The following is a 26605-nucleotide window of genomic DNA, read 5'->3' as shown; positions in this document are numbered from 1 at the left end:
GTGGCCTGAACCAGTAAAAAGAAAAGTCTAACTTTAAAAGTTAGAGACTGTCTCATCCTCCTCAACTGAAACTGTGAGCTGGTCGCAAATCCACAAACAAAAGACTCCGGTTAATTTTGCTTTACCTATTTCCAGGTGAGATGAGGCCGGCGGTAAATGGAACTTTTAAACATTTACAATAATGCATTGTGCTGTCAGAATAAAAATCCCGTACGAAGCTAATTTCAATGAAACCTTCCAGTGCAAAACCCAGTGAAATGCCCCCCTCCACAGAAAACTTCTCCTATAGTCATGGCGTTATACATTATACATGTTTTGACAGCATGGCTTTGAGACTGGAGCTTGCTCACTTTCATTGCAGCTCCACCAGTATCTCAGCTCAGGTCTCAGTGTTGCATTATGTCTGCTATAAGAAATGACACATTTTTTAAATCAACATTTTCTTGAACATTTTTACAATTTGCTTTGTTGTTTGGCGGGTGGATTGGAGCTTCTTGCAGGCCGGTTTTGGCCCCTGCAATGTATAATGTCAACAAGAAGAGCCCAAATAGAGCTGTTAGCGTGTGCTGTATGGCCTGGAGACGTGACAACCGGGGTTGATTAGGCTTTGGACGGTTTAGGAGTCGACAACTAGTTATTGTGGAGATTAGACTGCGGTAAGTGAATGTCAATTACTGCAATGGCTGATATAACCCTGGAAGGTAACGCATACTGTGTGTGTGTGCATGCGTGTGTGTGTGTGTGTGTGTGTGTGTGTGTGTGTGTGTGTGTGTGTGTGTGTGTGTGTGTGTGTGTGTGTGTGTGTGTGTGTGTGTGTGTGTGTGTGAGCACAGAGCAACTGCCAGGCTTGTCTCCAGTCAGTACAGACTACTCTGTATGTGTGTCATCTCCTGAGTGCAACACCAGCATGGCCCACTTCTGCCTGACCGACTAGACTCTGCAGCTCATCGGGGCTCTTGCCTCTTGTCTCCTTTGTTTAATTTGCTCTCTCTCTCTCTCTCTCTCTCTCTCTCTCTCTCTCTCTCTCTCTCTCTCTCTCTCTCTCTCTCTCTCTCTCTCTCTCTCTCTCTCTCTCTCTCTCTCTCTCTCTCGCCCGTGTGCGGTCCAGTCCTCACGTCTCTCCTCCACAGTCAGAACAGAACAGTAAAGGCTTGAAAAGATGTAGAACGTCCCAGGTGAATCAGGCAGAAGGTATTAGCTCACAGCCAGCTCCTCCGGTGAATCAGACATGACCACCCAGCACAGATTCACACTCAGACAGATCCACACTTTTGCATGCACACGTACACATTTAGGTCAGACGGTGTAAAAGGGAGGAAAAGGGAATCTTTAGCCCACATCATGGCAGCTCTGTTGTCACAGACTGCAGGGACTGTGAGGGACCTGTGTTACACGATACGGTTTCCCCTCTCATATATCACTACAACGCCGTCACGGATGACAGCTCTGCAGGCCGTTGAAGCTTTAATGTTTTTTGGGGTTGTTGTTTTTTTTAGCTGCATTTTGTCTCCCTGCCAAAGTGTGAAGATTTACAACATCAGAGAATAATAACTTGAACAGGGAATCTGTACAGCAGACGCATGTTGTGGACACATTGATATTTAAGCGTCCTTCCAGATACTCTATAGTATTCTTTAGCACAGTTTCCAAAAAAGCCCGAGTTTGCAGATGCATGTGGTGAATGAAAGTCTTAATCACTTGTTCCTACTAACTCCTGAGGAGTAGATCCTGCTGAGAAATGACTAGATGCTCCACAGTATTCACAATATACGTGCTAATTGTGCCTTTCAGCCTTTTTTTTTCTTTTTTTCTTTAATCCTCTGAGTCTCGTTGAAAAGAAGAGTTGCTTCGGCTGTATTGTGCACTCGTGCATGTATCTACATGGGAAATGATAACATCTCACGCCACACAAGTTTATGGCAGCAGGCAAAACCTTTGTTTTCACGGTATTCTTTGATAAGCTATGATCATAATCAGTGGCGAGGAAACGAATATGCTAAATGATGTTAGATTGCTAGTTTGACAGTGTAAATTAGAGGTGTCAAACTCATTTTAGTTCAGTGGCTACATTTGATCTCAATTTGGGTTGACCAGGGAAAAGACATCATAATAGCCAGTAATTATAATTTACTGAGTTGTCGGTAAATTTTCTTTGGTTTCAGTACAAAAAAAAAGTTTTTTTAATTCATATTCATTGCAGTTTTTGCAAAAACCATGAATTCTGTATTTGGGTGTTACGTTGCACCTCAATTTTGAAAATTCCAAGCTAACGTTATGTGTAGTTGGCTCCTTTTGACCCATGGGCCACATGTTGGACACCCTCGCCTATAACATTTTACTATAATGACAGAAATGCTGAAATACTATAGTTAGCATATCCCAAGTTGTTGTCACCGCTGTTTTATTGTTTGTCATGAAACCACACATACATAAACATGCATAGAGCAATATGCTACAAAGATGAACAATGGTGAATAGTGACTTATCAACTATAAAACTACCAAGTCCCAGGAGAGTCTGGACTGGGAGACATGACACTCTGGAGACAAACATTGTTATTGTCCATCAACTTGCATGTGTTTGTGTAGTAGAACTATTCACTGTGGCCGTGGTGGGAATCTGCAAAACACATATTCTTATATGGTTGTTGTTTGCAGGCGTCCTCTTGCGCATGTAGTTTGCAAAGACTGTAGTTGTTGGTTGTTTGGCACGGTTTCGATGGATACGATGAACTCAAAGTCTGAAAAGTAAATGTTATGTTGAAACTCTTGAGACTGCAGAGATTCGTGCAGGCTGCAAGGCTGAACTTAAAGAAGAAGATGGTTAACTTGATACCCAGGTATGTCAGCATGGTAATTTGTGCTGAAACAATAACCTGCTCCATGCATTTTCTAATAAGGTTGATATAGTCGTACGGATATTGTAGCTTTTCTTGATATTTCCATGTCTGCAATTGGTTATATGCAACAAATTCCACAGTTTTAGTGTCCTGTCCACAGAGCTAGATTAGAATAGTCTGGAGTAAAACAATTAAATGTATTTTTAAATGCCTGGTTATCTACCTTATGTCTGTTAACAATGCAGTCCTCAGCAGTCGTACGACATAAACCTGATGCACTAGATGCTTGCTTCGTTGCAGAAAGGGCAATGTTATATATACTCAAGTCCTCGGCTGGCAGAAACATACATTCCCAACATTTTTCTCGCAACCGAGTTGACTTCTCCCACCTGCAGTTTGACCTTTAAGAACATAACACGGGCGAAGATCCTCTCATTTAACTCTCAGGAAAAACACACGGGTGTAGTTCTTCAAATTCCTCGCCACTCTGTTGAGAAAAATAGGCCGCTGACACAGCTGAGGGTTTCAAATGACGTGGCGTCGCTCATAATGGCAGAGACAGTAGAAACCCTGTTCCCTCACACGTCCACCAATATGGACGCGTCTGTGTGTAATCTGTGCGTCTGCGTACGTCAACCCTTCATCTCCAGGCTTTTCACGTGCCCGTGGCCAAAAAGTGTCACTTCAGGCTGCCGTAGGTTCATTATGCCATTATCTCCCCCGGGCCTCAGTCCATTTGCTGGGCAGGGAGTGTGACGGAGCCCTTTCACAGGGTCACCCCCTTCCGCTGGAGGCCGGTCAGCTGAGAGGCCTGTGTGACCAGACAGGGAGGGAGAGAGAGAGAGAGAGAGGGAGGGAGGGCGAGACAGAGTAGCCGCTTCACACTTATTTGACACTAATCATGATGTAGCGCACAATAGGAGTGTGTCACACATTGTAGCCACTCCATATATAATATATATGTTTTGCGCTGCTCCACACCGTCTGTATTGATAATATCTCTCCCAGACAATGTACGGCTCAGCAAGATGGATTCTTTGTTTGCTCCCCCTGCAAAGCGGCAGAAGCGTTAAGCACACTTTGTCAGCAAAGCTCCACAAACAACCTAAATCAAGTGCAATGAGGTTTCTGTCATGTTTTGGATACACACACACACACACACACACACAGTCGAGGCGAGGTGCTGCTTCGACGCTACTTGATATCTCGGTGCATGAGGGGTTAATCCATCTGAAGCGAACGCTCTTGTGGAGCCGAACTATATTCCCGGGGCCTTTTTCCAGCCGTCCATCGCCTGAAGAGAACGGCCGGCTTATTTTCTCTGCACATTAAAAAAAAAAAAAAAAAAAACTGCCTTGAGAGGTGGCAGGCGGAGCCTCGGGAGGATGCAGATAGTGGGGTGGAGGAAACTCAAGGAGCGAGTGGGGCGGGGTCCTTCTCTTTTTTTTTTTTTCTAAATAAATGATTAACTAAATATACCCACCCCACCTACCCCCCACCCCCCATTCCTGTCCAGTTTGAAAGAAGGGCCAGCTTTGATCTCCAGGGCCCTTTGAAATGATCTGAGGAATGAGAGAGGGATGTGAGGGAGGGGCAGGGGTAAGTAGGTGAGACAGAGACAGGAAATGCCACACCTCTCTGCCTGCGGAGGAGGGGGAGAGACATCACAGGTACACATGTGGGGAGGGAGGGCGACGCGGAGGCCGAGGGTTGTAAATCTAAGCTTTCGGATTCGAGCGGAGGAACTGAGAGACGTTGCGCGGCGGCGTCTGCGTTTAAGTGAGCTGTTTGAAGAACCCCGGTGTGGGCATGCCTTGGGATAGATTAGCTTTTTTTTTTTTTCTGCATCCCCAGAGATCAATGGGGCAGCAGATGTCTCTTTCCCTCCCGACAGAAAATATTGGGCTTCCCTTTCTCCCCGCGCGAGGTTTGGGAGTGCGGCGGGATGTAAATCCCATATCTTACTGGCTTGGCCATGGTCGGTGGCTCCTGGAAAGAGAACGTTGCTGAAGGAGTCATGACGACCCTCTCTGACAGTCTTTTCTAGATGCTTGAGCTTTTCCTGACTTTCACAGCCATGCACGAGCTCACTCGCTATATTCGAAACCTGTTTAATTCGCAAATGCCAGATTTCCTCATCAGGCGGGATATTCCGATGAAACTCTCGCACAGTGCCATGGTTTGTGATTTCTGCAACTCGCTCGTGTGTGTACAGTAACTTTGTGTGTGTTGCGCTGCGAGTTGAAACCCAAATCCTCTTGTTAATGCAGAAATGTGCTGCAGCATTAAAGCCATCTGGATTTCCTAACTGCAGTGGTGGTTCAACAAGCCCGACTGACGACTGGTAGCCGCGTACGCTGTGGACTGTGGATTTGTAACGCTGTGTACTGTGATCAGGACAAATCTGCAGACCTTTACCTCAAAGCTGCCGCCGTTATCGTAAACGTTTTAGCAAATTGATTTCGACTCGTTTGTGTTCATAAAGTTGTAGACTCTCTTTTCTGGCTGGTATGTCTTTTGAATTGACTTATATATAAAATATATTCACGTACTTCTGCACCTGGAAGAGGAATAGCATGAATTTGATTCAAATCCCACTGGGGGAAGGTTGACTGTGTCCCTCACTGTTTTCACCTACATTTTACTGAAAAGTAATACATTTCACAAACACTCCTTTATTGCACAATGATCTCCAGCTGTTGTTTTTAAAGCCTTTTATTCCTGTTCTGTCACCACTGGCTGAATTTGAGATGCATTTCTTATGCTCATAAACCAGTAGTGTTATGCAAATGTTTAATCGGAAAGTGGGAAAACAGAACGCCGCTTCCATATACATGACCATTCTGTCACAGATTTACCACCTCCGTGTCGCACATTTGCAACATGAACTTCTCAGTGCCGTCAAAAATCACAATAATATCGACTGGACTTCGAAAAAGTGGCAGAAGCCGCCAGGTTTTGTACAATTTTTTAACCGTTCCAACTCTACAAGCGAGGGATAAATCCAGGCACCCACATGATTTTGCACTGAAACTTGTTTGTGTGGCTTTGTTAAATCAATAATGATTTGTTCCCTTTTGTTTACTCTCATCCTGCACTTGACCCCCCCCCAGCACAATTGTTGTAGTAACTCCAGTGACATCGGAGGCCATGTGTGCTCGTGCTTTGATATTTCAGAAAAATTATGACTGTGGTCCCATTTATTCTTTTCTCCAACAATTCCCTCTTTCTGATCTCACAGTGTGAGTGAGGGAAGCGTGGGTGGAGTCCTTCTGTCATCCACATCTCTGTGCGGCTCTGCACTTACAAACCCGTGCTCACTTTCTGAATGATCCGATCCAGTTTGAAGGGTTCGGGCTTTAAATCCCTCTCATATGTACATCCCGGGCCACATACTGTGTTTGATTCCTGTACGTGTATTATTGACATTATGTGACGTAAAGATTCACCGACTTTTGTTTTGCTGTGTTCACGGAACACAGTGGGGTGTGTGTGTGCGTGTGTGTGTGTGTGTGTCAGGCCGAGAAGTTGATAATATCACATTATGCAGAAATATTTTAACACATTTCGTATTTATCTAATTATAGCTGCGCTAAACAGCCAAACGGCTCCTAGCGGTGCAGCGCAGGTGTTAAGAAGGAGACAACTGAGTGGTTACCATGTTTAAACAAGAATTGACTTTTATTACCTCATGTCGAAATATTTATTCACTCAATCAGTTCAATATTTCAGCAAAACACTTTGCACTGCATCAGTAACACTGTCAGTCATCCCTTGCTGTTTTTGTAATCCGGAGTCACCCGATACTTTTAATTCTGGCGAACGTTTGTTATTTTGCCGGAGTACTTTCTTACCACTCGTATTCTCCTGAGGCCACTGGATCCTCACTTTCATTAAAGTTGTTTGGAGAGTCTCTCAGCTTCTGTGCCTCATAAAACAAACTGCTATGATGAAAATAACTAAAAACCACACAACCCAACGTTAGTCCTCCTGTTTTATTAGTACATGCACACAGAGGCAGACACACATACACAAAACGCCGCGTTTGTTGAGGTTCTAATGAGTCCCAGTAGCAGGAGTTTGATTTTTTTCCTCCCTCTCTCTCTCTCTCTCTCTTGCTCTCTCTCTCTCTCTCCCTTCCTAATTTGACATGCTTCAGTTGGGCTGGGTCCCTCTCGCTCTGCAGACCTCAAATCCTCCATGCAGAGGCCTAATGAATCTTCTCCATGTACACAAACAAAGGACAAACAAAACAAGAAGAAAACACTCGCATCCTCCAGCTTGTAATTGTCCTAAACATGTCAATCAATCACTCTGGCTCGCTGGAATCTGCTTCTTCTTTTTTTTTTTTCTTCCTCTCTCCAAACAAAAGACTTATTAGTCACCCATGAGAACATAGCAGTCTTTTGATTGCCCAGTATTACACTCATGGGTTTGGAGTACATTTACAGCTGGCAGAATTGTCTTTGGATTTGCTCCTGTGATGTGAGAACGTTCAGTATTATACTTTCTATTTAAGGAAGGTGACATGGGGGAAGAATGAGTCAACCTCTTGCAGGTCTCCCAAGGCTCCCCATGTTGAGATTCAGTCGTAATTGAATCGGTGGCCTTTTTTCTTTTTTGCTGCTCAAAGAAAGACGCTGTGAGTGAATTGTCTCTGATAGTTTATAGGGTAATAAAGTCCCTCCACGGTAACACCTGCCAGCTGCGCTCGGCTTTGACCAAAACAGTCCATTCAATACCTCCTGCTGTGCACCTGCAGCCCACCCGCATGGGTCAATCACGCCAGTCGCGCGGCGGCGTATCCCCGTCTGATGCCGCTGGATGCTCCTGAAAACGTCTGATCGCGGCAATTAAAATCTTGACTCAATTAGCCCGGCATTGTTGAGCTGGTTTGCGGGTTTCGATGCTGTATCTTTGACCAAATGCAATTACGGCGGCCATTTTTTTTTTCTTCCTCTTCTTATCTGATCTCATCTGCTTATACCTCAGTCAGCGGCGGGCGCTCGGCCCCGCAAAACACAGAGAGGTGTGTTTTCCTGGACTTTCTCGTCTGTTATCAGCACTTCACATCTCCATCAAAACAACTCCCGTCTCTGTCGGGTGGAAAAGGTTGCAGGCGTTGACGGCGTCGGAGGATTCTATTTGTCGCCGGGTTGTTTTCCGCATAAACCACAATCTTGTTTACGTACGTCAGGTTGGAGCTTTGCTCCGTCCGGAGTGAGCAGTAGTGATGAATGCTGCTATGAATAATTGCTAATTACATCCCCGACAAAATTGCACCTTTAAAAATGCTATTATTGGGGCACGCATGCATCTTCTCTCTCTGCTCCTTTGGCCAGCTTTCGGTATTATTAAGGAATTGTGCGTTTACGAGAGTCAGCAGTTTTCCGTGGCGCAATCTCATTACATTTACAGGGAAGGGATGAAGAGCAACAAAAAAAAATTAATTGGAGGCATGCGATAGTTAGGACAGGAGCCTGGGCAAGGGCAGAATAAATCAGAGGTCTGTTTGACAGGTTTATGGCACCGGGGGAGAGAGAAGTGGTTGACTTTAATGGGTGGAGATAGAAATGTTGAGTTACTTTTTTTTTTTTTTCCCTCTTTCTCTCTGTGACATGCACTCCCCCCCAATCTCCCCCACCCACCTCGCACATCCAATCCCCCTCCCCCCTCATCGGCTTACACAGCCCCTCACCCCTGAACTATTTGGACTGACTTGATATATAGAGTAAATTCAGTCCGCTCTGCGCAATAATTCATGCGTTTCATGCATTCAGCGTCGCGCGCACACAGTGTGGGGTGGGACTGTTAATTTTCTGTGCAGAGATTGTAGTGCACACACACACACATACACACACACACACACACCTCCGTCCTGCCTGTCACCGATCATGCACAACCTGCACCCCCCCCCCCCCCTCCTCCTCTCTACTCTTGTTTTTCCCCCCATTGCTTTACAAGTTATGGCTGAAGAAGTGTCCTGCAGTATTTTCTGCAGCATCACTTTATTCTTCTCTTTAAAGGGGGAGTTTAGGAAAGAAGCACTTCGCTCCGTCGATGACAGAAGCAGATAAATCTTAATGAATCCTATACACCCCCCCCTCCCCCCGTTCCTAAACGGGACCCTCATCTCTTGGCCCTGGCCCTCTGACCTTCATCCCCAAGTTCACAAAGGTCGTCCACACAAGGGGCCCACCCCCTCCAACCCCCCCCCCCCCCCACGAACCTCCCCCGCTGACTTAAGCCTGGCTCTTTTATAAATGAGGGGAAACGCTGGCTAGTAAAGTAACCAGTGAAGTGGCTTCTGCAGGGCGATGGGGCCCTGCACTCCATGCACTTATTTAATCTCCATGTGTGGTTTTTGTGTGTGTGTGTGTGTGTGTGTGTGTGTGTGTGTGTGTGTGTGTGTGTGTGTGTGTGTGTGTGTGTGTGTGTGTGTGTGTGTGTGTTCTGAGATGCTCACGGGGAGCAGATGGGTAAGATCGCAAAGCATTGTTCTTATTTTCTACCCCATAATGTCCCTGGAGTTCTCTGGTATTTAGAGCTGCAGTTGTTTACTTTGTTGTCGTATGTTGTCAGGTACGTTTAAGTCAAGTTTGGAGGTGATGTCTGCTTTCTCATGTTTTCCTCTGACAACAACACAAAGCAAAAAAAAGGGGAGAAAAAGCAGAACATGTATCCTGCGAAAGGCGAGGGGGGGGTTTTCTGCTGAAGGCAGGAGAGTTTGGCTGCTCAGTTATGTTCAATATAAATAAGCTTCTGGAGTTGTAGCTGCTCATTACTGATTAACTCACTGCTGTTAATCATTATTATTTTTACTAAAGTGCAACATTTAGTCTTTTGCTGTCGGTGTTGAGGGTTGAGTTAAGACAGCGGTCTTTAAAGTGTGTGGCGAGCATCTCCTATCGGGGAAACGGGAGATTCAGGTGAGCTGCTGCAACAGGAAGGGGTGAAGCTGATGCCTTTTCTCAGCCTGATAGTGTTTTTCCTCGAGGAGGTTAAAACTATATTCATTATTTTACGAAACACATATTTGTAGAATCGAATAGATTGAATAGAGGAGCATGAGAGGAGTTATGCATTTCATTTTTGATGGATCTTTGCCAAGTAATGTGGAAAAATATCCATTTTGGCTGTTCAATACGAGCAGTGATGACGAACGAGAGCACGAGAGTTTGTAAAAGCCTGAACATTTTTTAAAACAAACACTCGTCCAGATGAACGATCCAATCAATTAACTTAATAACTGAGCCTTTCCAACGCCATCTGATTATATGGCAATGTAAATGAAAGCAGCTGTAGTTAACAAAATGTTATAACAGTCATTTGGCTCGGACTATTCAATCAAGTCGTGTGGAATTACGAGTGTAGCTCAAGCAGAAAGGTCTGATTAACCTCAATCTCGTACAAAAACCTCCTCTGTTTTGTGCAGAGAAGTGCCATCACTTTGTGAGCGCTGCTATTTATTATTATTTTTTTTTAAGAATACTTTCCTGGAGGTTTGAGCGACGGCAGCATTGAGCTTCTGCAGTGTTTCAGAGGCCTTGGCTTAGACCAGCCAAGCCAAAGATAAACAGTGAAAAGCATTTTTCCCCTCAGGCTTTGAACACAACTCAGCATAAAGTTGAAGCCGTCACCTTAACTCGAACATGGAAACTCTCTCAAGCAGGAGTTAGGAGAAAGGGGGAGAGAGAGAGAGAGAGAGAGAGAGACTCCTCTATGTGATCTGGCAGAGTTGCAGAACACATTGTTTTCATTTATTTATTTTATTTCAGCTGGCAAGGTAGAGGTGAGTAAAGTTTTTTGTTGTTGTTGTTTTTCCTCTTCTTTTTTTATTTTCGGAGTGGGAGGAAAAGAAAGGAGGTCACGTTTTCTGGCAGGGCTGCGGGAGCGCACTGATACGAGTGCAAGGGTTTTGTGTCAGGAGACATTTTGTGGCAGACAGGAGAGAAACCTCGCGCGGCGACGAGGGCTTTTCTCCTCTTTAAAAGGCGCGGCGACCCCCGTGACCCACCGAGTTGAAATGGAGGCCACCGCTAATTCTCATGCCTGATTGAAAGGAGCGCGCGGGGGGGGGGGGGGGGGTTTGAACAGATTCTGTTTTGATATTTAAAAACCCCCAAAAAATAAAAAGCAAGATATCAGATTTTCTTGTGTGTGTGTGTGTGTGTGTGTTGTTTGTGTTGTGATTGTCAGCTCCTGCTGCTCAAGTCTACACACAACTGACCTAAACCCCGAGGCGGTCAGTGAGTCCTCCACGTGAACACAATCCCATGATTCATCTTTTTTCATGGCATTTCCTCTCCTGTTGTATGGCGCTCGGTGCCGCCGCGGCCTGGGAGAAGATCCCATTGAACTGTTTCTACACACACTCACACACACACACTCACACACACACACACGCACCCTTTCCATTATCATTGCCCTGATGCATTTAAATTGCCTATCTAGTGGAGCGCTGATATTGTACAACGTTGACGGCGTTTGGCAGATAAAGCTCACGACATTATATTGATATTAGTGTTTTATTGGCGCCCTTTGATGTTTTCTGATCGTGGATAAAAGCGATGCCTTGATTGGTCTTTGAGAGAAGAGAAGACACTAAACTGTACCAGATGGCAGCCTGGAGAGCAAAGATTGCAGAGCTTCCTTTTGTTGCACGTTGCCGCCTCACAGATAAAGTTGAGTGGTGTTTGTTGCTCGGCACGTCGCACATCTTCAGCTCTTCTGGTTCCACCTCCTGTGAGGACTGGCGAACTTCACGCGCTTTTTTACATAATTGCAGAGTATTTTTAGTTTTGGGAGCCGGACAACAAGAGGAGGTTGAAATATTCCACGGTCATGATCGAGAACATCGCGGGGAATACCATTGTTTATCAAGGCAACAAATTCTCTGTTTGTCACTACTCTGGTTTGTTAAGATTAATTTCTGAGGGGTTGAATGAATATACATTATACTACTAATAATCGAGCTATCCACGTGCGCTAATTATTTTCTTATAGGCACACATGAGGGTTTTTAACTGACGAAAAGCCATTAACAGCTCAGTTATGATCATATTAAGCTTTTGTAGGTCTCTTGCTACTAATAACACATTTGTGTTATGGTTCAGGGCTTCATACATAACAGTCATAAGGAGTACTCGTGTGTGCAGCAATGCCGGTATTTAAATTGACAAATAATCGTGACACAGAATAGTATACTTACCTGTCAGTTTAGTCCATTTCCTGTTACCTCATCATCTCATACTGCAGACAGAGTGAGAGAGAAAAAAAATAATAATGTTGTCACAATTTTGAGAACAAACAGAAACAGACAGCGCAGGCGAAAATACCAACGTTTGACTGATTCTGCCCGAAGACGTCAACAAACCCGGGTGTAATCTGTGAAAATGAAATGCTGGAAATGTGTGTTTTTATGAGTGTAATGACGAATTTCTTTCAGAAAGGTATTGACCATGTAGTAGAGATTTACATCGAACAGCTAAAGCCAAACAATGTTCATTTTTGCCCAAGTGGATTCTGGTGGAGGAGCATTTATAATATGGGCCACAGGATGCTATATTATATATTCACATATGATGGCCTGTCTCAAAAAATGTCTACAGACTGTGATGTAACACCGGCAAACATTTATTCATTCATTCATTCATTCATGCACTTTTCCACAAACAGTCACAAAGTTTCCCACAAGTGAAAAGTCTTATTAATGACTACACACTAGAATACAATGAGTAGAATGGATATATTTTAAGTGAAGTCGACACATAAATTGGAGAAAATCTTTCAACAATCAGTTTGACTCACACTCTTGCTGCAGTTCAGACGTCTTCAGTAACCTTATTGTTCCCGTGCAGTGCCATTCCAGTTGTAGCTTGCCATTTTGTAATTTACCGTGCCCCTGAGAGTGCAGTGTAATAACAATATGTAGAGCCAATAGTGGAGGACTTTCTCACAGGTGCCCCCAATTTGTTTCCCCGAGGTTCAGAAAACTGCTCAAACAGCAGAAACGCTGCCACATCGCAGAGATTACATTTGTTTGAGAAAATTACCACAGTGCGGCTGAATGCTTGATGATCTCCAAAAAAAAAAAAAACTCACACAGAGTTAAAGAGAAAAAAAAAACCTCTGCCTTGCTGTTAAACACACATTACCAGATATCTCCCACTTCACCGTTGAGTAGATGCTGAGATGTACTCCATCTTTGGGAAAAGAGGATGCATCGGCGCTCTAATCAATTCAGGTAGGGCAGCATTATCAGTGGAGCTGCCACCGGAGCCGCGCTGTACAATAACTCAAGGCGGGCGTTTGAGAAGTGTGTGAGTTTGATCCTGTGCCAGGGTGATGAATAGCTGTTTTTTTTTTCTCTTTTGTTGCCCATCAGCACTTTTATTCTGCAGTTAATCCACCAAGCCATGTGCACTTCCCCTTACTGTAATTTTTCACCTTGCTGTGTGGGATTGCTTTTGTGTATTTACACACACGTGTGTGTATGTGCGTGTGTGTGTGTGTGTGTGTGTGTGTGTGTGTGTGTGTGTGTGTGTGTGTGTGTGTGTGTGTGTGTGTGTGTGTGTGTGTGTGTGTGTGTGTGTGTGTGTGTGTGCATTTGCACTTGTGTGCATCTCACTGTCAACGAATACTTTCATATAAATATATGCAGCTGCTCCACCCTGCTGGCATTGGAGGCTGATTTAAAGGTGTGTGTGCGCGTGCACTTGTAGTATTGACACGTTGTGAAAAGTTAGTGAGGAGTGGGAGCCATATATAACATGTCAGCAGGCCCTGGTGGGGGGAGACACTTGTTACCGAGGTGTGTCAGGTGTTAAAAGGATTGTCATGTTGCTGCAGATAATGCAGCTTCGACACTTGATTTATTACAACAGCGGAGGTGAGGTGCTCCTGCTACAACGAGCCACCTCCTGCTGACACCTGCTCCGAAATCAAATAGTCAAACCTGACATTTTTATTGTTTGCTTGCATGTATTTATTAAAAAAATACATTAAAAAATGATGTTTAATAGTGGCCAAAATACAAGCAGTGTGTTAAGGAACACACACTTCCTCGGTTGTTTTTGTGTTCATGAATGTCTGTGAGTGGAGGTGGATAAAAAGAGACGATGTCATTATGGAGTTTGCGGCTGATTATATTAAATGTTGCAGGATAGTTGCTCTTATCTACATATTCTTCTGGTTCTGCTGTCGGATGTTAGAGGTGATAAGGAATGCGATCTGTGTCATGACATCAGAAACTTGTGAACATGAAACGAGAAAAATGCTAAAAGATGAAAAAGAAAAATTGCTCGCCAACCATCTATAGTGCTTCATCCACCTTGAAGTTGCAGGTGAATATTGTCAAAGGCAGCCTGGGCTGGGAGACACACAACCTCACACACTCACTCATACATGCAGGCGACTTAAAAAACACATGTAACCTCAAATGTATGTGCTGGAACTGCGAGAGGACATCAGTGCAAGGAGAACATACACAACATGTGCAGAACAGAATAATAGAATCGGAATACTTTATTAATCCCAGAACGAGAATTCTTGAGAGAACATGCAAACTCCATAATGAACCTCCACCCTCAATCCACGCCAAAATGCAGCCGGACTCTTAAGTACAAACTGAAGGTCAATGAGGATCGACAAAAGGTGTGCTTTCAGAAAACAATAACATACCTCCACTCAGAAAATCATAAAATAGCCATCTGATTGCCACACGGCAGCAGAGCACCAATTAAGCAGCTTTTATGGACCACAATCAACTCATGATTTTCTACTTGTTAAGTTGTCTGACTCCATGGAGGGCGGGAAAATATGCAAATGAGAACAATGAAATAATGAGGCTGGGCGGCAGAGAAACGCAGTGTAAAGAGCGGAGCCACTTGTTACCAGATGTTGACTCTGATGGTATAATGTTGACTGAAAGAGAACTAAATTTAAGTGATTTAGCCACGAATGAAAATTACCTGAAAATATTCTGAAATCCGATTTTCGGTTATGGATCCGGTGTGTGTTTCTCCTCAGTAAACACAGTGTGAGGAGTCGTATTCAATCCCTCGTTACGTCTGCGGCGCGCGAAAGCCGTTGGTTAATGAGGCGCAAGTGAAACGACCTGACATTTTGTACACAGCTTCACACCCGACAACACCACCACCCACCGGCTCCTTCTCCTCTCACTGCTGAGACCAGATCTGATTAAGAAAGGTGTGTGGGGGGGGTCCTTGTGGTCATATTTTAATACATGCATAAGCACTTTGAGACCCTCCTCAGCCCTGCTCCTGCCACATATCTTCGTGGCGTTGGGGGCCAGCCGCCCTCAGGAGAGCTGTTCTACATAAGGCGGACAAGGAGCACAGCTTCGCGCAAAAGCCTGCTGAGACTCTACACCATTTATCTCTCAGCTGCAAGGTTGGGCCAGTGCTAATTGACTGAGCTGAGCGTGTGTGTGTGTGTGTGTGTGTGTGTGTGTGTGTGTGTGTGTGTGTGTGTGTGTGTGTGTGTGTGTGTGTGTGTGTGTGTGTGTGTGTGTGTGTGTGTGTGTGTGTGTGTGTCTCACTTCTGGTCCCTTGAAGCACGGCACATTAGTAGAGCCTGAGACGATAGGATGTGGTAAAGAGAGGCAGAGGGAGAGAGGAAGAGAGAGAGAGAGAGAGAGAAAGTAAAAGGGAGAGCGAGGCCGACTTTGTGTTGCAAAGCCATCAGAGGGGCCCTCAGATGAAAATCTTTCCTGTAAAGTCAGTTATTGGCTCCCGCCCGCCAAAAAAATACAGCCAGTATAAAACTGAGTGCGGGCACAGAAAACCCACACAGCTGATGCCAGCTTTTAAAGGAAGACTCTTATCTATTACATCGTCTTTTTTTGTAGATTTGAGCGCCACTTTTGCTCAAAACATTAAAGACACGGGAAAAGACACGTAAAACATTGAGAGCGCGTTCAAACAAACCTACTCTGTGAATGTGCTATAAAAAGCGAGGGCAAGCGAATTATGTACTTAACTGCAATTTTACACTAAAACTGTGTGCACTCGCAGAAATGAGAATAGATGAACCCGCTTAAGACCAACAGAGTTAACCTTTTAAAAGTATGCAGTCTGTCAGTGTCTTGAGGGCGGGCTGCCGTGGAGGGTGCAGCCATCACTCCATTCTGTTAACTCTCTTAATAGATAGATAGATAGAATGTTGCTCGGAACTTTACATTCTGCTTTAATATTTCCTCTTCCGCTCATTGCTGACGATTGATTGCTGTCATATGACACAGTGAAGATGTGCTCGGGTACATTCTCAAGTATGCGCTACTTACAGGGAAAGAAAATTTAAAAGAGATCATTTCTGATTGTTATCTTATTATTATTGTCTTATTGAATCCGAGCAAATCATCGCTTCAGTCATCCTGAGTGAATGTGTGTCACTCCGGGGCGTAGAAGGGGTTAAAAACTAAAACATGTGGCTCTATGCAAACAATGAATGTTTGATAATACTTTATTAATTTGCCTCCCAATTTGAGTAAGGTTTTTTTTGTAAAACACGTCTGCCGTCTTCCATACTTCTTTCCCAGTGTGACTCTCCGTTAAGTGATGCCGTCATGTTCCCATATCGCAGCATTTAAGTGAGAACTGTCGAGACTTGATTGGTAGAACTTTACCAAAAAAACCCCAAAACAAAACAAAAAAAAGGTAAAACAAACTAGAATTATCCATAAGTGTTCCCTGGCTGTGTGAATCCCCCCCGGTGTGTGTCGGAGCATGCTCTCGGTCTCTGTGTTCTGCTCTGGACTTTATCAACACGTTGTTTGACTTGGCCTCCTCCCAATGTAAGCCGGAGTACAGCGCGGAGTTGGCCGCCTCACCGTCCGCTGGGAGAGGGCTGAGTGATGCATGTGTGTGTTCATGGGCACATGGTGGGAGGGGGAGGAGGAGGAGGAGGAGTGGGGTGGGGTGGGGGGGCGGTGGGTGTGGAAGCACCTCATTTCTCCTGGACCAGGAAGCTCGGAATCTCTTCCTGGAAGGACCCAGAGGGAGCCGGAGGCCGAGCCGGCCTGGACTCAGTCTGAGCCGGAGCCTGGCCTCTCGCTGACACACTGTTCTTTACCTCACTCTAACAAGGCAGCCCCCCCCCCTCCCTCACTCCCTCCCTCGCCGCCGCTCACCAGGTTGGCACGCTGCAGACGTTTTCCTGTACTGGGGAAATGTTTTCACAGCTCCGACTTTGTCTGTGGCGTCCGCTGATAACCTCGGCCTGGGAAACCTAAGAGAAACAGGACTTCATTTGATGGGATGTAAATAGCACAAGGTGGGCCAACGGGAGCTCGCCTTGTGTATTTTGGAGATTGATGCGCTTTGTTGGGCAAATTCTGGCGCTCACTCTCCGGGAATGCTTAGCGAGCTAAATATAATTGTGTCAAGCTGTCACCTGCCTACGCCGTCACCGGCCTCGTTTAGTCCATGGAAGTGGCGCTCTCCGGTGCCCGAGGTGCCGCGCATCAAGGCGTGCAAGCTGATATTAATAGTAGAGCGGGGCCTGGTGCTGCAGGGTGTCCAACACCTTCCTGTTTTCTCTTTCTTTGTTTTGCCCCGGTGCTGACAGAGTTACCTCTGGAGGAACTCCAGCATCTGAGAGGGGGGAAAGAAAATGGACTCCATTGTTCAAACCGGGCTCTGGTGGAACGAAAACAAGATTTTTTTTTTAATTGAAGAAAATAACAGGCGGTAATAATGGTGTAGTATATCAATATTATAAACAAACATGTCCAACTTTTGTTATTCCTCAAGAAAATTGAGACGTGTTTTTGTTTTGTTTTTTTTCCTCTCGGTGAAGTGTGCCTCTCCGGGCGGAAGTGTAAGAAGTTTAACTTGAGGAGTTTCCTGAGTCTCCAAAGAGGCCCGCCGAGCTCCACAGCGTTTGATAGGAATCAGCTGTAAGAGGGATAGATATTGCAGCGCGTGTTCCTGCTCCAACGCTTGTCAGATAGCTTCAAATGTTTGTCTCCTCTCGCCATTTTGCTGTCAAACTCCGCGGGGAAATTAAGTCGGCAGAAGTAACTGCAGAAGTTCTCCAGCTCACGCAGGAGGGGAGCGCCTCGTGGTTTTTTTTTTTTTTTACAGGCTTGGCGAAGGTTCCCCTCAGAGCTCGCGGTGAGACGCTAAATGGAAAGTTAAAAAAAAAAGAAGTTGTATCATCAGCTGGGACAGAAACTGAGATAAACACACGCTCCGGAGCCAACGCGTATTTGACAGCTCATTGAAAGATTTCGTCTAAAGCTTTCCCAAATAAGACTTCATTCGGTAAATCGCCCAGAATACATAGTCGATAAATACAGATTAGATATTAGGACATTCCTTGAACTGTTTCATCACAAACAACAAGTAAAAGCCACTGTTTTTCCAACATCTTTGGAGTTCATCCCATTTTGAGACTGATGAGATCTCAGAGGTCGTCGTGTTTTGTTTTTTAAGCCCCACACTGAAGATATGGTGAGATTGGCTATAGGGCGCTGTTGTACAGTGTAAGGATTTATAGTTACATCATAAAATTCAAAGAGATGAAAATCAAAAGACCCCTCTAATCCTACCTCGTCTTAATCTTCACAGATTTACACTACAAGTCACATTATTTTATGTTTAAAAACCGCAGCAGCTGTCGGAAGATTTTTTTTCCACCATAATTACTCAACAAACATTGAAAACATCTGAAACGTGTGTGTGTGTGTGTGTGTGTGTTGGGGGGGGGGGGGGGGGGGGGGTAAAAAGACAGAGTGTGTACGTCTGCCAAGCCTGAACAGCCCGCCGCATTTGTTTTTCTAATAGAAAATATTCACAAGTTTGTAATCTGGATCTGCGTCAGAAACGGAAATAAACAATTGTGGGATCCACATTCCAGATCCATCTATTGTTTTTGTGAAGCAAGTACATTAACTCACGGATACAACAAATTACACAGCAAAGAAGTCCTTTAAAAGTAATTAAATACGCCAGGGCTGTAATGAGGGAACAGTTTTAATTTTTGATCAATACAAGGATTATTTAATAACTAACTAATGCTGCATTAGACACTTTTGCTTGTTTCCATGAATTACTTCATAAAAAATTAAAAAAACTAAGTATTTTGACCTGTTTTGTTTTACGATGACAAATCTAGCATGATATTACATTGTGGTATATACACCACACGGTTGCTATTGTTATTGTAATTGATTGTTTACTCGGCCCGTGGCATTTGAAACGGAATAAACGAGAACAGTGAAACAGAGTCTGACTGATACGTGATTCAGTGTGTTAATCTGGTGAAAACACTTCAAAGTCAACTGAGCATGATCCAGTTTCCACTGACATTTCCAAAAGACAAATGTTTGCTGTACAATTATCCGCCCCCCCCTTTTTTGGACCAACGTCCAGAACCGGTGCAACTGTTGGTGCCGACGAGACGTCCCTTCGAAACGGCTCATTTCAATCATTTTTATTGGGCGCGGAATCAGGAAAGCCACAAGAGTGCACGGTGACTCATCAGACATTTGAAAAATAATGGAAATTTAATACGAAAATGCTTTAATAATGTGTGGCAGGTACTTGGCAGAGATGAAGATATGTATGAACAGTTAACCCCTTGACTGGAGACGTCCTTCTTTTACCGTCTCCGGCTCTTTTGGCTTCTCATTGAAGGCTGAGTTTTGCTTTTTTATTTCTTCTATTTTGTTTCCTATCAAAGTGAGGGGTTGAATGGTTTCACCTTCAGTGCTTCATGCTTTTCAGTTTCTAATTCGCAGGGCTCAGCTTTATGGCTTACGTGCCTTAAAAAACACCTGAAAGTGTCTCTCGGTGGAGATGTGTTTCTTCCCCGGGGACATTAGGACAGCCAGCGAAGAAACGCAACTGAGGCCTGTTGTGTGTTTTCATGTGGATTGAAAACATGGTTGAGTATGGATTTCCTGGATTTGTCCGTCACTCAAATGTTTCATTGAGGAAAGAAATCCTCTGTAAATAAATCCCGACGAGATCCGACGCGTGTGGAAATGCATTGCTGATGGATGTATAAGTGGCAGAACCTTCCGGACGAGATTGTCCCCTTCGGCGGTGAGCCCGGGGGCACCACCGTCCACCGCCACTCCCTCGCATCCTTAGAAAGTGGAGCCTTTACTGGAGCAGACCCCAAGGCTTAATGTCAGCAAGTTAATTATGGATTCACCCAATTAGTTCACAAACTACACTGCATTTGAGGGGAAAATGATCACACACCCCCCCCCCCCCCCCCCTCCCCCTCCCTCCAACAAATGATGTCTCTCTTCAGTCTTTTGCCCACGACTGTGCATCGCGCCTCTGTTGGAACCGAGTGTGTGTGAAGCGACACACAGCAGGCAGGTAGCCTGACCTTTTTAATTATTCAATCTCTCAAACTCATCCACTCTCACCGAGCGTTCAGGGCCCTCGCTCCGGCTCGCCCTCCCGCTCGCGTACGTCGACGCCCGTCTGAATAAGGCGGCTGTACTTTGGGATTTTTGGCCATCCCGAGTGGAAGACGAGGAATCTCAGGTTGTGCACGCTGAGGCGTCACCGTTTACAGCCGTGCAACCGACCTCCGTCTCACTACACCCTGTAGTATGACTGCTTCTCTATGTAACAAGTGTAAAACTGCAGTTTTCAGTTTCCAAAAGAGGTACAATGTTGGACCGTGTCCACATTCTCCATCTACTTACAGTGAGAGCTTTTTTTTTTTTTTTTTTTTCATGTGCATAAATGCGACAAGAACAACTCCTCATTTCTTGCTTTGTTTTATTCATTCATTTCCTGGAGGCACAGGCGGTGTACTTGGATGACTTACGGGATAATGCTGTTGGTCTTACATATTGAAGTGTGTAGTAGCAGTTATCCCCGTCGGTCCCAGGGTGGACCGACTGTCGCCTCCTGTTTTTGCGAGATCCGTGTCACGCGAGGTAAATGACCTCTTCTGTTCGACCCGGCGAGCAGCACTGATCATCACACACTTCCTGGGACACGATACAGTTGTTTGGCGAGTCGTCGCAGTGAATAGTGACTGAAACGCCCTCATTTCTGCACATCTTCTGTCCCCCCCCCCACCCGCCTCCCGCACGGCGGCATCCCTCGGACAGCGATCCCTGTGTGCCGCTGACGTTTCAGCAGAGTTTGTGGCCTGTGATTGTGCTCACTTCCTGGGGAGACGGAGCCGGCTGTCACAGATATGGATTGCCGCATTTAACGCTCCGGCCTCTCGCGTGCAAATGTTTCTCTTTTGGTGAGCTGTGGCCACGCGGACGGGGAGTTTTATCGATCATCTGACTTTTAATGCCTCTTAAATATTAAGATTCATGTATATGACCTTTGTGTTTGGATTGGGTGTGCAAAACCTCGGCCGAAATGCCACTTTCATGCCCTGCTAGTTACACTGCCGGCTTTGTTTCGTGATTTTTTTTTCTTTTTTCTTTTCTTCTCTTTATGCTGTGGAGAAATGGTGTCCCGTTTCCCCTTTTTTTTTTTTTTTTCTTCTTCCAAAACAGTGGGGATTAAGTTTGGCTGGGTTTTATGAAATAATAGAGGAGGGTCTTCAAAGTTTTGAGCGCATACTTTCGTATCGTCGAACGAAATGAAGAGAAAGGAAGAAGCGGGGAAGGTTGGCGCTCTTTCCGCGGGTCTCGTTAGCCTCAGTGAGCAGTCTTTTCTTTCCACTTCCCACCCTCTCTGTCAGTCTCACTCTCTATGACACGCACGCACACGCACACACACACACGCACACACACACGCGCACGCGGGTGGACGTCCCTGGAAGAGGGCCCAGTGATTGATGACTGTGTGTGAGAGACCTCAGAGGCAGCAGCACTACAGAGAGATGGACAGATGAAAAGGGAGGAGGAGGGGCCGAGAGAAGCCTGAAATGAATCAAGTAACAGGGTGAGGCCTTCCAGCAGCAGCGGTTAACATACTGAAGCCGGAGTGCTGCATTGTTGAAGCGACTCCCTGGAAGTAACCTTGCGTGTGGCTTCCTCTTGTCAAAATCATGTCAGATAACATACTGTGGCTTCACCATGCCAAGACAGTCATTTGCATTTAGAGTAACCGTGCGCCTGCTCCGGAAATGGGAACCTTCCTTTGTGACATTATGACAGTTTTTAACCAACGTCAATAGATTAATAATAAGTGTTGTCACAAATTCCTTCCAAAACATTTAACCCGCGTCGTTCAAGTCGCTAAAGCTGATAAACTCAAGATCTTCGAACACAAATGGCCGCTTTACGCTGTATTTCATTGATATTTCTTAGTATTATTTGTACAACCAGTTTAAAACGAGTGCTGCACAATGACGTTTGTACCTTCAGCCTTCAAAAGCTCACACATCATTAGAGAACATTTTCGTGGAAGGTATTGACTTTTTCTCGTCAAATAAAATGTTTGTTTTTTTTCCCCTGAAATTTAAAATTCCTATGATTTTTTTGGCACAATCATTCTGTTTATACATGCAACATATGATTTTCTTCATAATGCCCACAGAGCATGTCAGTCATCTCTGACGCTGTCGGTTGATCTGTGGACGCCATCAACACATTCAGGTGCTGGTTGTATCGAGATCCACTGAAACATTTGCCAACGTTTTTCGGTTCGACAAAAGCAACAAATTGAGAAGGTCGGCGCTGCTCTTTGCACTCCTCCAGTGTGGCCGGTCTGCGTGGCCCTGTATGTTCAGAGGTGTCCGATAATGTGACCACCGCCCACACTGGCCTCGAGCTGCTTGACTTGACCCGCTCTAATAAATTACACTAAAGACTGAAGCGCCGGTCGGCTCACATTTCAGTGTTCATGCACTTCATATACCCTCTTATACCTTCATTCACCCTAAAAAATATGTAGAGTTCTGATTTTTCCTGCCAGAAAGTGAGGATTTCAGTGATCACAGCAGTTTTTTTTTAGAGAGAAGGCGCCCCCGGGTGGGTCCTGAGCAAGCACAATGCTGAGTGTCCACGTGTAATTCCCGTTGTGTTCCAATCATTTTTATTCTAATTCACTTACATGCTGATCTCCGCTCTTTATGTACTGGCCCGAGAAGTAATACACACTGCTCTGTTTCCCCTCCGAACAAAGATGCAATTGTACAAATAATTGCCTGCATGTCTGTCAGTGATACTGAATCGGAGGCTTTGTCCACCAACGTTTTCAGACGGCTCACAATTTTTAAATTACACTCAATCTCAAAGTATAATTGCCATTGCTCATTCAAACTGAGAACAATCCGGACTAAGTTAAAGTTAGAAGTGAAGGAGGATGGTACGAATGGGGGGGGGGGGGGAGGTGCTGTGTAGTTTTAATCCAACTTCCTCTAATTTAAAAGCGTCAACAAAAGATTGATAACGCGTGCTGAGAGCCGTGATTGGATGGAAGGTGTTGGGATTCAAACAGCTGGATAACTCAGGGAATAAAAGTTGTTTTTGTCCTCTGCGTCCTGCAGGTAGCCACTCAAACGAAGGCATTGGAGGAGTCTGTTCAAATCACAGGCTTTACTTGCCCCGTCTTTGCACCAGGTGGTAATATTTGAGTCTGGAAAACTGCGAGCAGAGTGGTAAAAGCAGGCTGTGATGAATTGACACCACGTTGTACAGAAGGGCATCTGAAGCGAGCCCCCTCGCCGAGTAGATTTTAACTACCCTCTATTGGCCTGGATGTGTCATTACATGGCTGTCAGCCTTGAGATGCAGCACATCGACTAAAGAGCTTCATTTTGTCAGATGATAAATCCCCCCCTCACAAGTCTTATCAGCTTCTTTCACATTTTCTTAGATCAAATTTAGCAAGATTAATAAGTACTTCTGTGCTCGATTTGTCTGAATGGATTTCAGGGAAGGAGATGAAAAAAAAAGGAAAAAAAGATTTCTCTTTGTGGAACTGGAGATACCTCAAATGTCGCTCAATAGTGAAAGTGATGGGTGACAACTTAGATGGAGCTTCAGATGAGTATTTGTCAGGGAAGGAAAACACATTTCAAACAGGAGAAAAGTGGAGCTTTTAGAGCCCAGAAGCTTTGTCACTTTTTTATTTTTTAGAGCAAATGGAGCCACTTTGTCACCGACAGTATCCAAGTGTGTGTGTGTGTGTGTGTCTGTGTGTGTGAGAGAGAGAGAGAAAGTGTATGATTCACTGATTTCCTGTGTATCTATTGCCTGCAGCTTCCCAGCCTCTTTGTGAGCAAGAGGCTGAGTGACTTTGTAGTCAAGGACTCTTTAATGCCTTCCTGTGTCAGAGATTTATTTTTTTTTTTTTTTGCACTTTTTACATCAATAATGTGTATATTTACAGTAGGCGTGTGTGTGTGTGTGTGTGTGTGTGCATGTCAATAGTTTGTCTAAGCAAGTTTTTTTTTTTTGTACCTTTTCATGTAGGTGTATGTGCCGAGGCGGTATGCCCCGGGGAATAGTGCTGACAGTGCACTAGGAGTCTGAACCTTGTCAGTATTTGCGGCTGAGGAGGAGAGGAATCCCCGCCGTGCCGTGCCGAGTAGTGCCGTCCCGTGCCGTGCTGCGCTTGAACGCCATGTCCCTGACTGACAAACACAAAGTGAAGAGACAGCGGCTTGACCGGATCTGCGAAGGTAAAGTTATACGTATGTGTCTTTCTTAAACTTTTTTCACCCACACCCCCACGAGTCACATTCCTTCACATCACCCGTTTACACTGAATGTTCCCCTCAAACTTTGCCGTTTCAGCCGGGGTTGTTGCTCTGATTTTCAAGTTGGACTTTACAGTTAATTCATCTTGATGTGTGTGTGTGTGTGTGTGTGTGTGTGTGTGTGTGTGTGTGTGTGTGTGTGTGTGTGTGTGTGTGTGTGTGTGTGTGTGTGTGTGTGTGTGTGTGTGTGTGTGTGTGTGTGTGTGTGTGTGTGTGTGTGTGTGTGTGTGTGTGTGTGAGAGATCCCAGGGAGAAACACTGTCTCCTTTGGCCGACACTACAGTTGTATGTGGAGCTTAATGTCAATAAAGATCGATTTGATATTGACTATCCTTAGCTGGAGCTGCAGTAATGAAGCATTAATTACAGCCGAACCTTTTTAAAACATATTCTGTCATCCAACACATACTAGCATCCATTCGTCTTCTATAAGCCGTTATCCAATGTACAGTCCATCCCTTATGTATCACAGATGGACAAGCGAGAGATTGAAATACTCACATTAACCTGAATGCATGCGAGGAAACCCATGCACACACCGAGAAACACATTCTGTCCAGAAACACCACAAAGCCGGGACTTAAATGTTTTTGCTGTGAGGTGACATGCTGACTGCTGCACCGCCGTTCCTCCACACACATCTCTATTGGCTTCTCTACAAGCAATCATCGGAATATAAAAGGTTAATCAAGTATTTTGCTTTCCTTTTGACCCGCAAAACACAAACTCTTTGTTGTGCAGAGACAACCAATACACTTGTGCTGTATTCCTACAGAGTTCTGCAGCTCCATCACCTATTGGCTATCAGCGCCTATTGATTGCACTAATTTTCCCCGACGCCACAGCAGCAACCAGCATATGAATGTTGACCCCAGCAGCAAACGGTCATCTGGCTGATGTAAATGAGATTATTGCTTGACTCTGGCCGCTGTTGCGAGCCGGGGGGGTTTTGTTTGTGTAGGAGTGTCTGCTTGTGTGACTTACACTTATGGAGGATCTTCTAAACATCTGAACTCGAGTTAAATTGCCGCCGGGGATTGAATGGTCTCCATGCCGTCACGCCTGTTAAGGAGCGGCCAATTTTTACATCATGAACAGCAATGATTAGTCGGCTGTAGGTTGCGGATTATAAAGCGGTGGTGTTGTATTGAAGGGCCGGCGCGTAGAATGGGAGCCCCCCTGCTGTGCACATAGCTGCAGAGTCAACCCAGGCAACAAGGAAAATGAGTTTTTGTGTGGGTGTATAAACTGTTTCTGAAACCTTGTGAATGTGCATTTTTAAACCCACTTGTTTGACTCGGCCCAGTGTGTGTGTGCGTGTGTGTGTGTGTGTGTGTCTGTCAGACTGTGTCCTGAGGTAAAATCATCTCCTCTCTGCTGTCTGGGTCCCCAAGAGGCTTGTTAAGCTGCTGGGCCCTCCTGGAGCCAGCGCAGGGAGAGGCAGACATGACTGCAGTGCTGGAAAATGAAGCTAGACGCACCATTACCCCCAGTGCCAGCATATTTGTTTTGCTGCATGATGTAAGCACCGCACAGTTGTGTGCACGGAATGAAGGACATATGCCGCACATCCTGTACAAACTCAGAGAGTCCTGGGGTTTTTTTTTCATTGAGATATGATCGCGGTCAGTTGGAACTTGATGCATTTTGGAACAGCTCAGTGGGAATTAAAAATACATTACAGCCACAAATGATTAAATAACATCAAAGCTGCTATTTTATGGAAATCTCCAAAAAGAAAAAAATATATATATTTTATGAGTTTATTTACATAACGGCTGTGAGTACATCTCCAAACATTTTGTTTAATGATCCAAAAGATAAAACTTTATTCATCTAAAGCTTCACGGTCTAAAGTACATGATTTGAAGCACATGGGGCTTTTTCTGAAGCATGCAACGTGTGACTCATGTTTCTAAAGGTTGTGGGTAATCCTGTAGCCATTGCTGCACCATATCCGATTTCCTGCAAGAGCCAGGTGCTTTTGCACATTAGTGCATTATTTTGACATCCAATTTACCAAGCAGTGGGGAAAAAAGAAGTATTTTCTGTGGACAGAGTGACAGCATTTAAGGAGCTCAAGGCTGTTTGGTGACAAAC

At 44.9% G+C, this 26605-nt stretch overlaps 1 protein-coding gene across 2 annotated transcripts in view; it reads left to right on the top strand.

The window, feature by feature from the left end:
• The window catches only part of LOC308145695 (C-terminal-binding protein 2), a 98261-nt gene that overhangs the window by 16769 nt on the left and 54887 nt on the right, over positions 1-26605 (top strand). Inside the window, exon 2 of one of the 2 annotated variants that reach the window (XM_080517205.1) lies at positions 24219-24427. In XM_080517205.1, coding sequence (XP_080373331.1) covers positions 24370-24427 — 58 coding nt within the window. In that variant the 5' untranslated portion in view covers positions 24219-24369. Of the gene's footprint in view, positions 1-24218; positions 24440-26605 lie in introns of both variants that reach the window. The other variant, XM_080517204.1, reaches the window with a different exon arrangement.

The sequence above is a fragment of the Blennius ocellaris genome (assembly GCF_963422515.1).
Source record: "Blennius ocellaris genome assembly, chromosome: 21".
NCBI classification, from domain to species: Eukaryota; Metazoa; Chordata; class Actinopteri; order Blenniiformes; family Blenniidae; genus Blennius; species Blennius ocellaris.
Note: the sequence above shows the minus strand (reverse complement) of the source record. Positions and strands in the feature narration are given on the sequence as shown.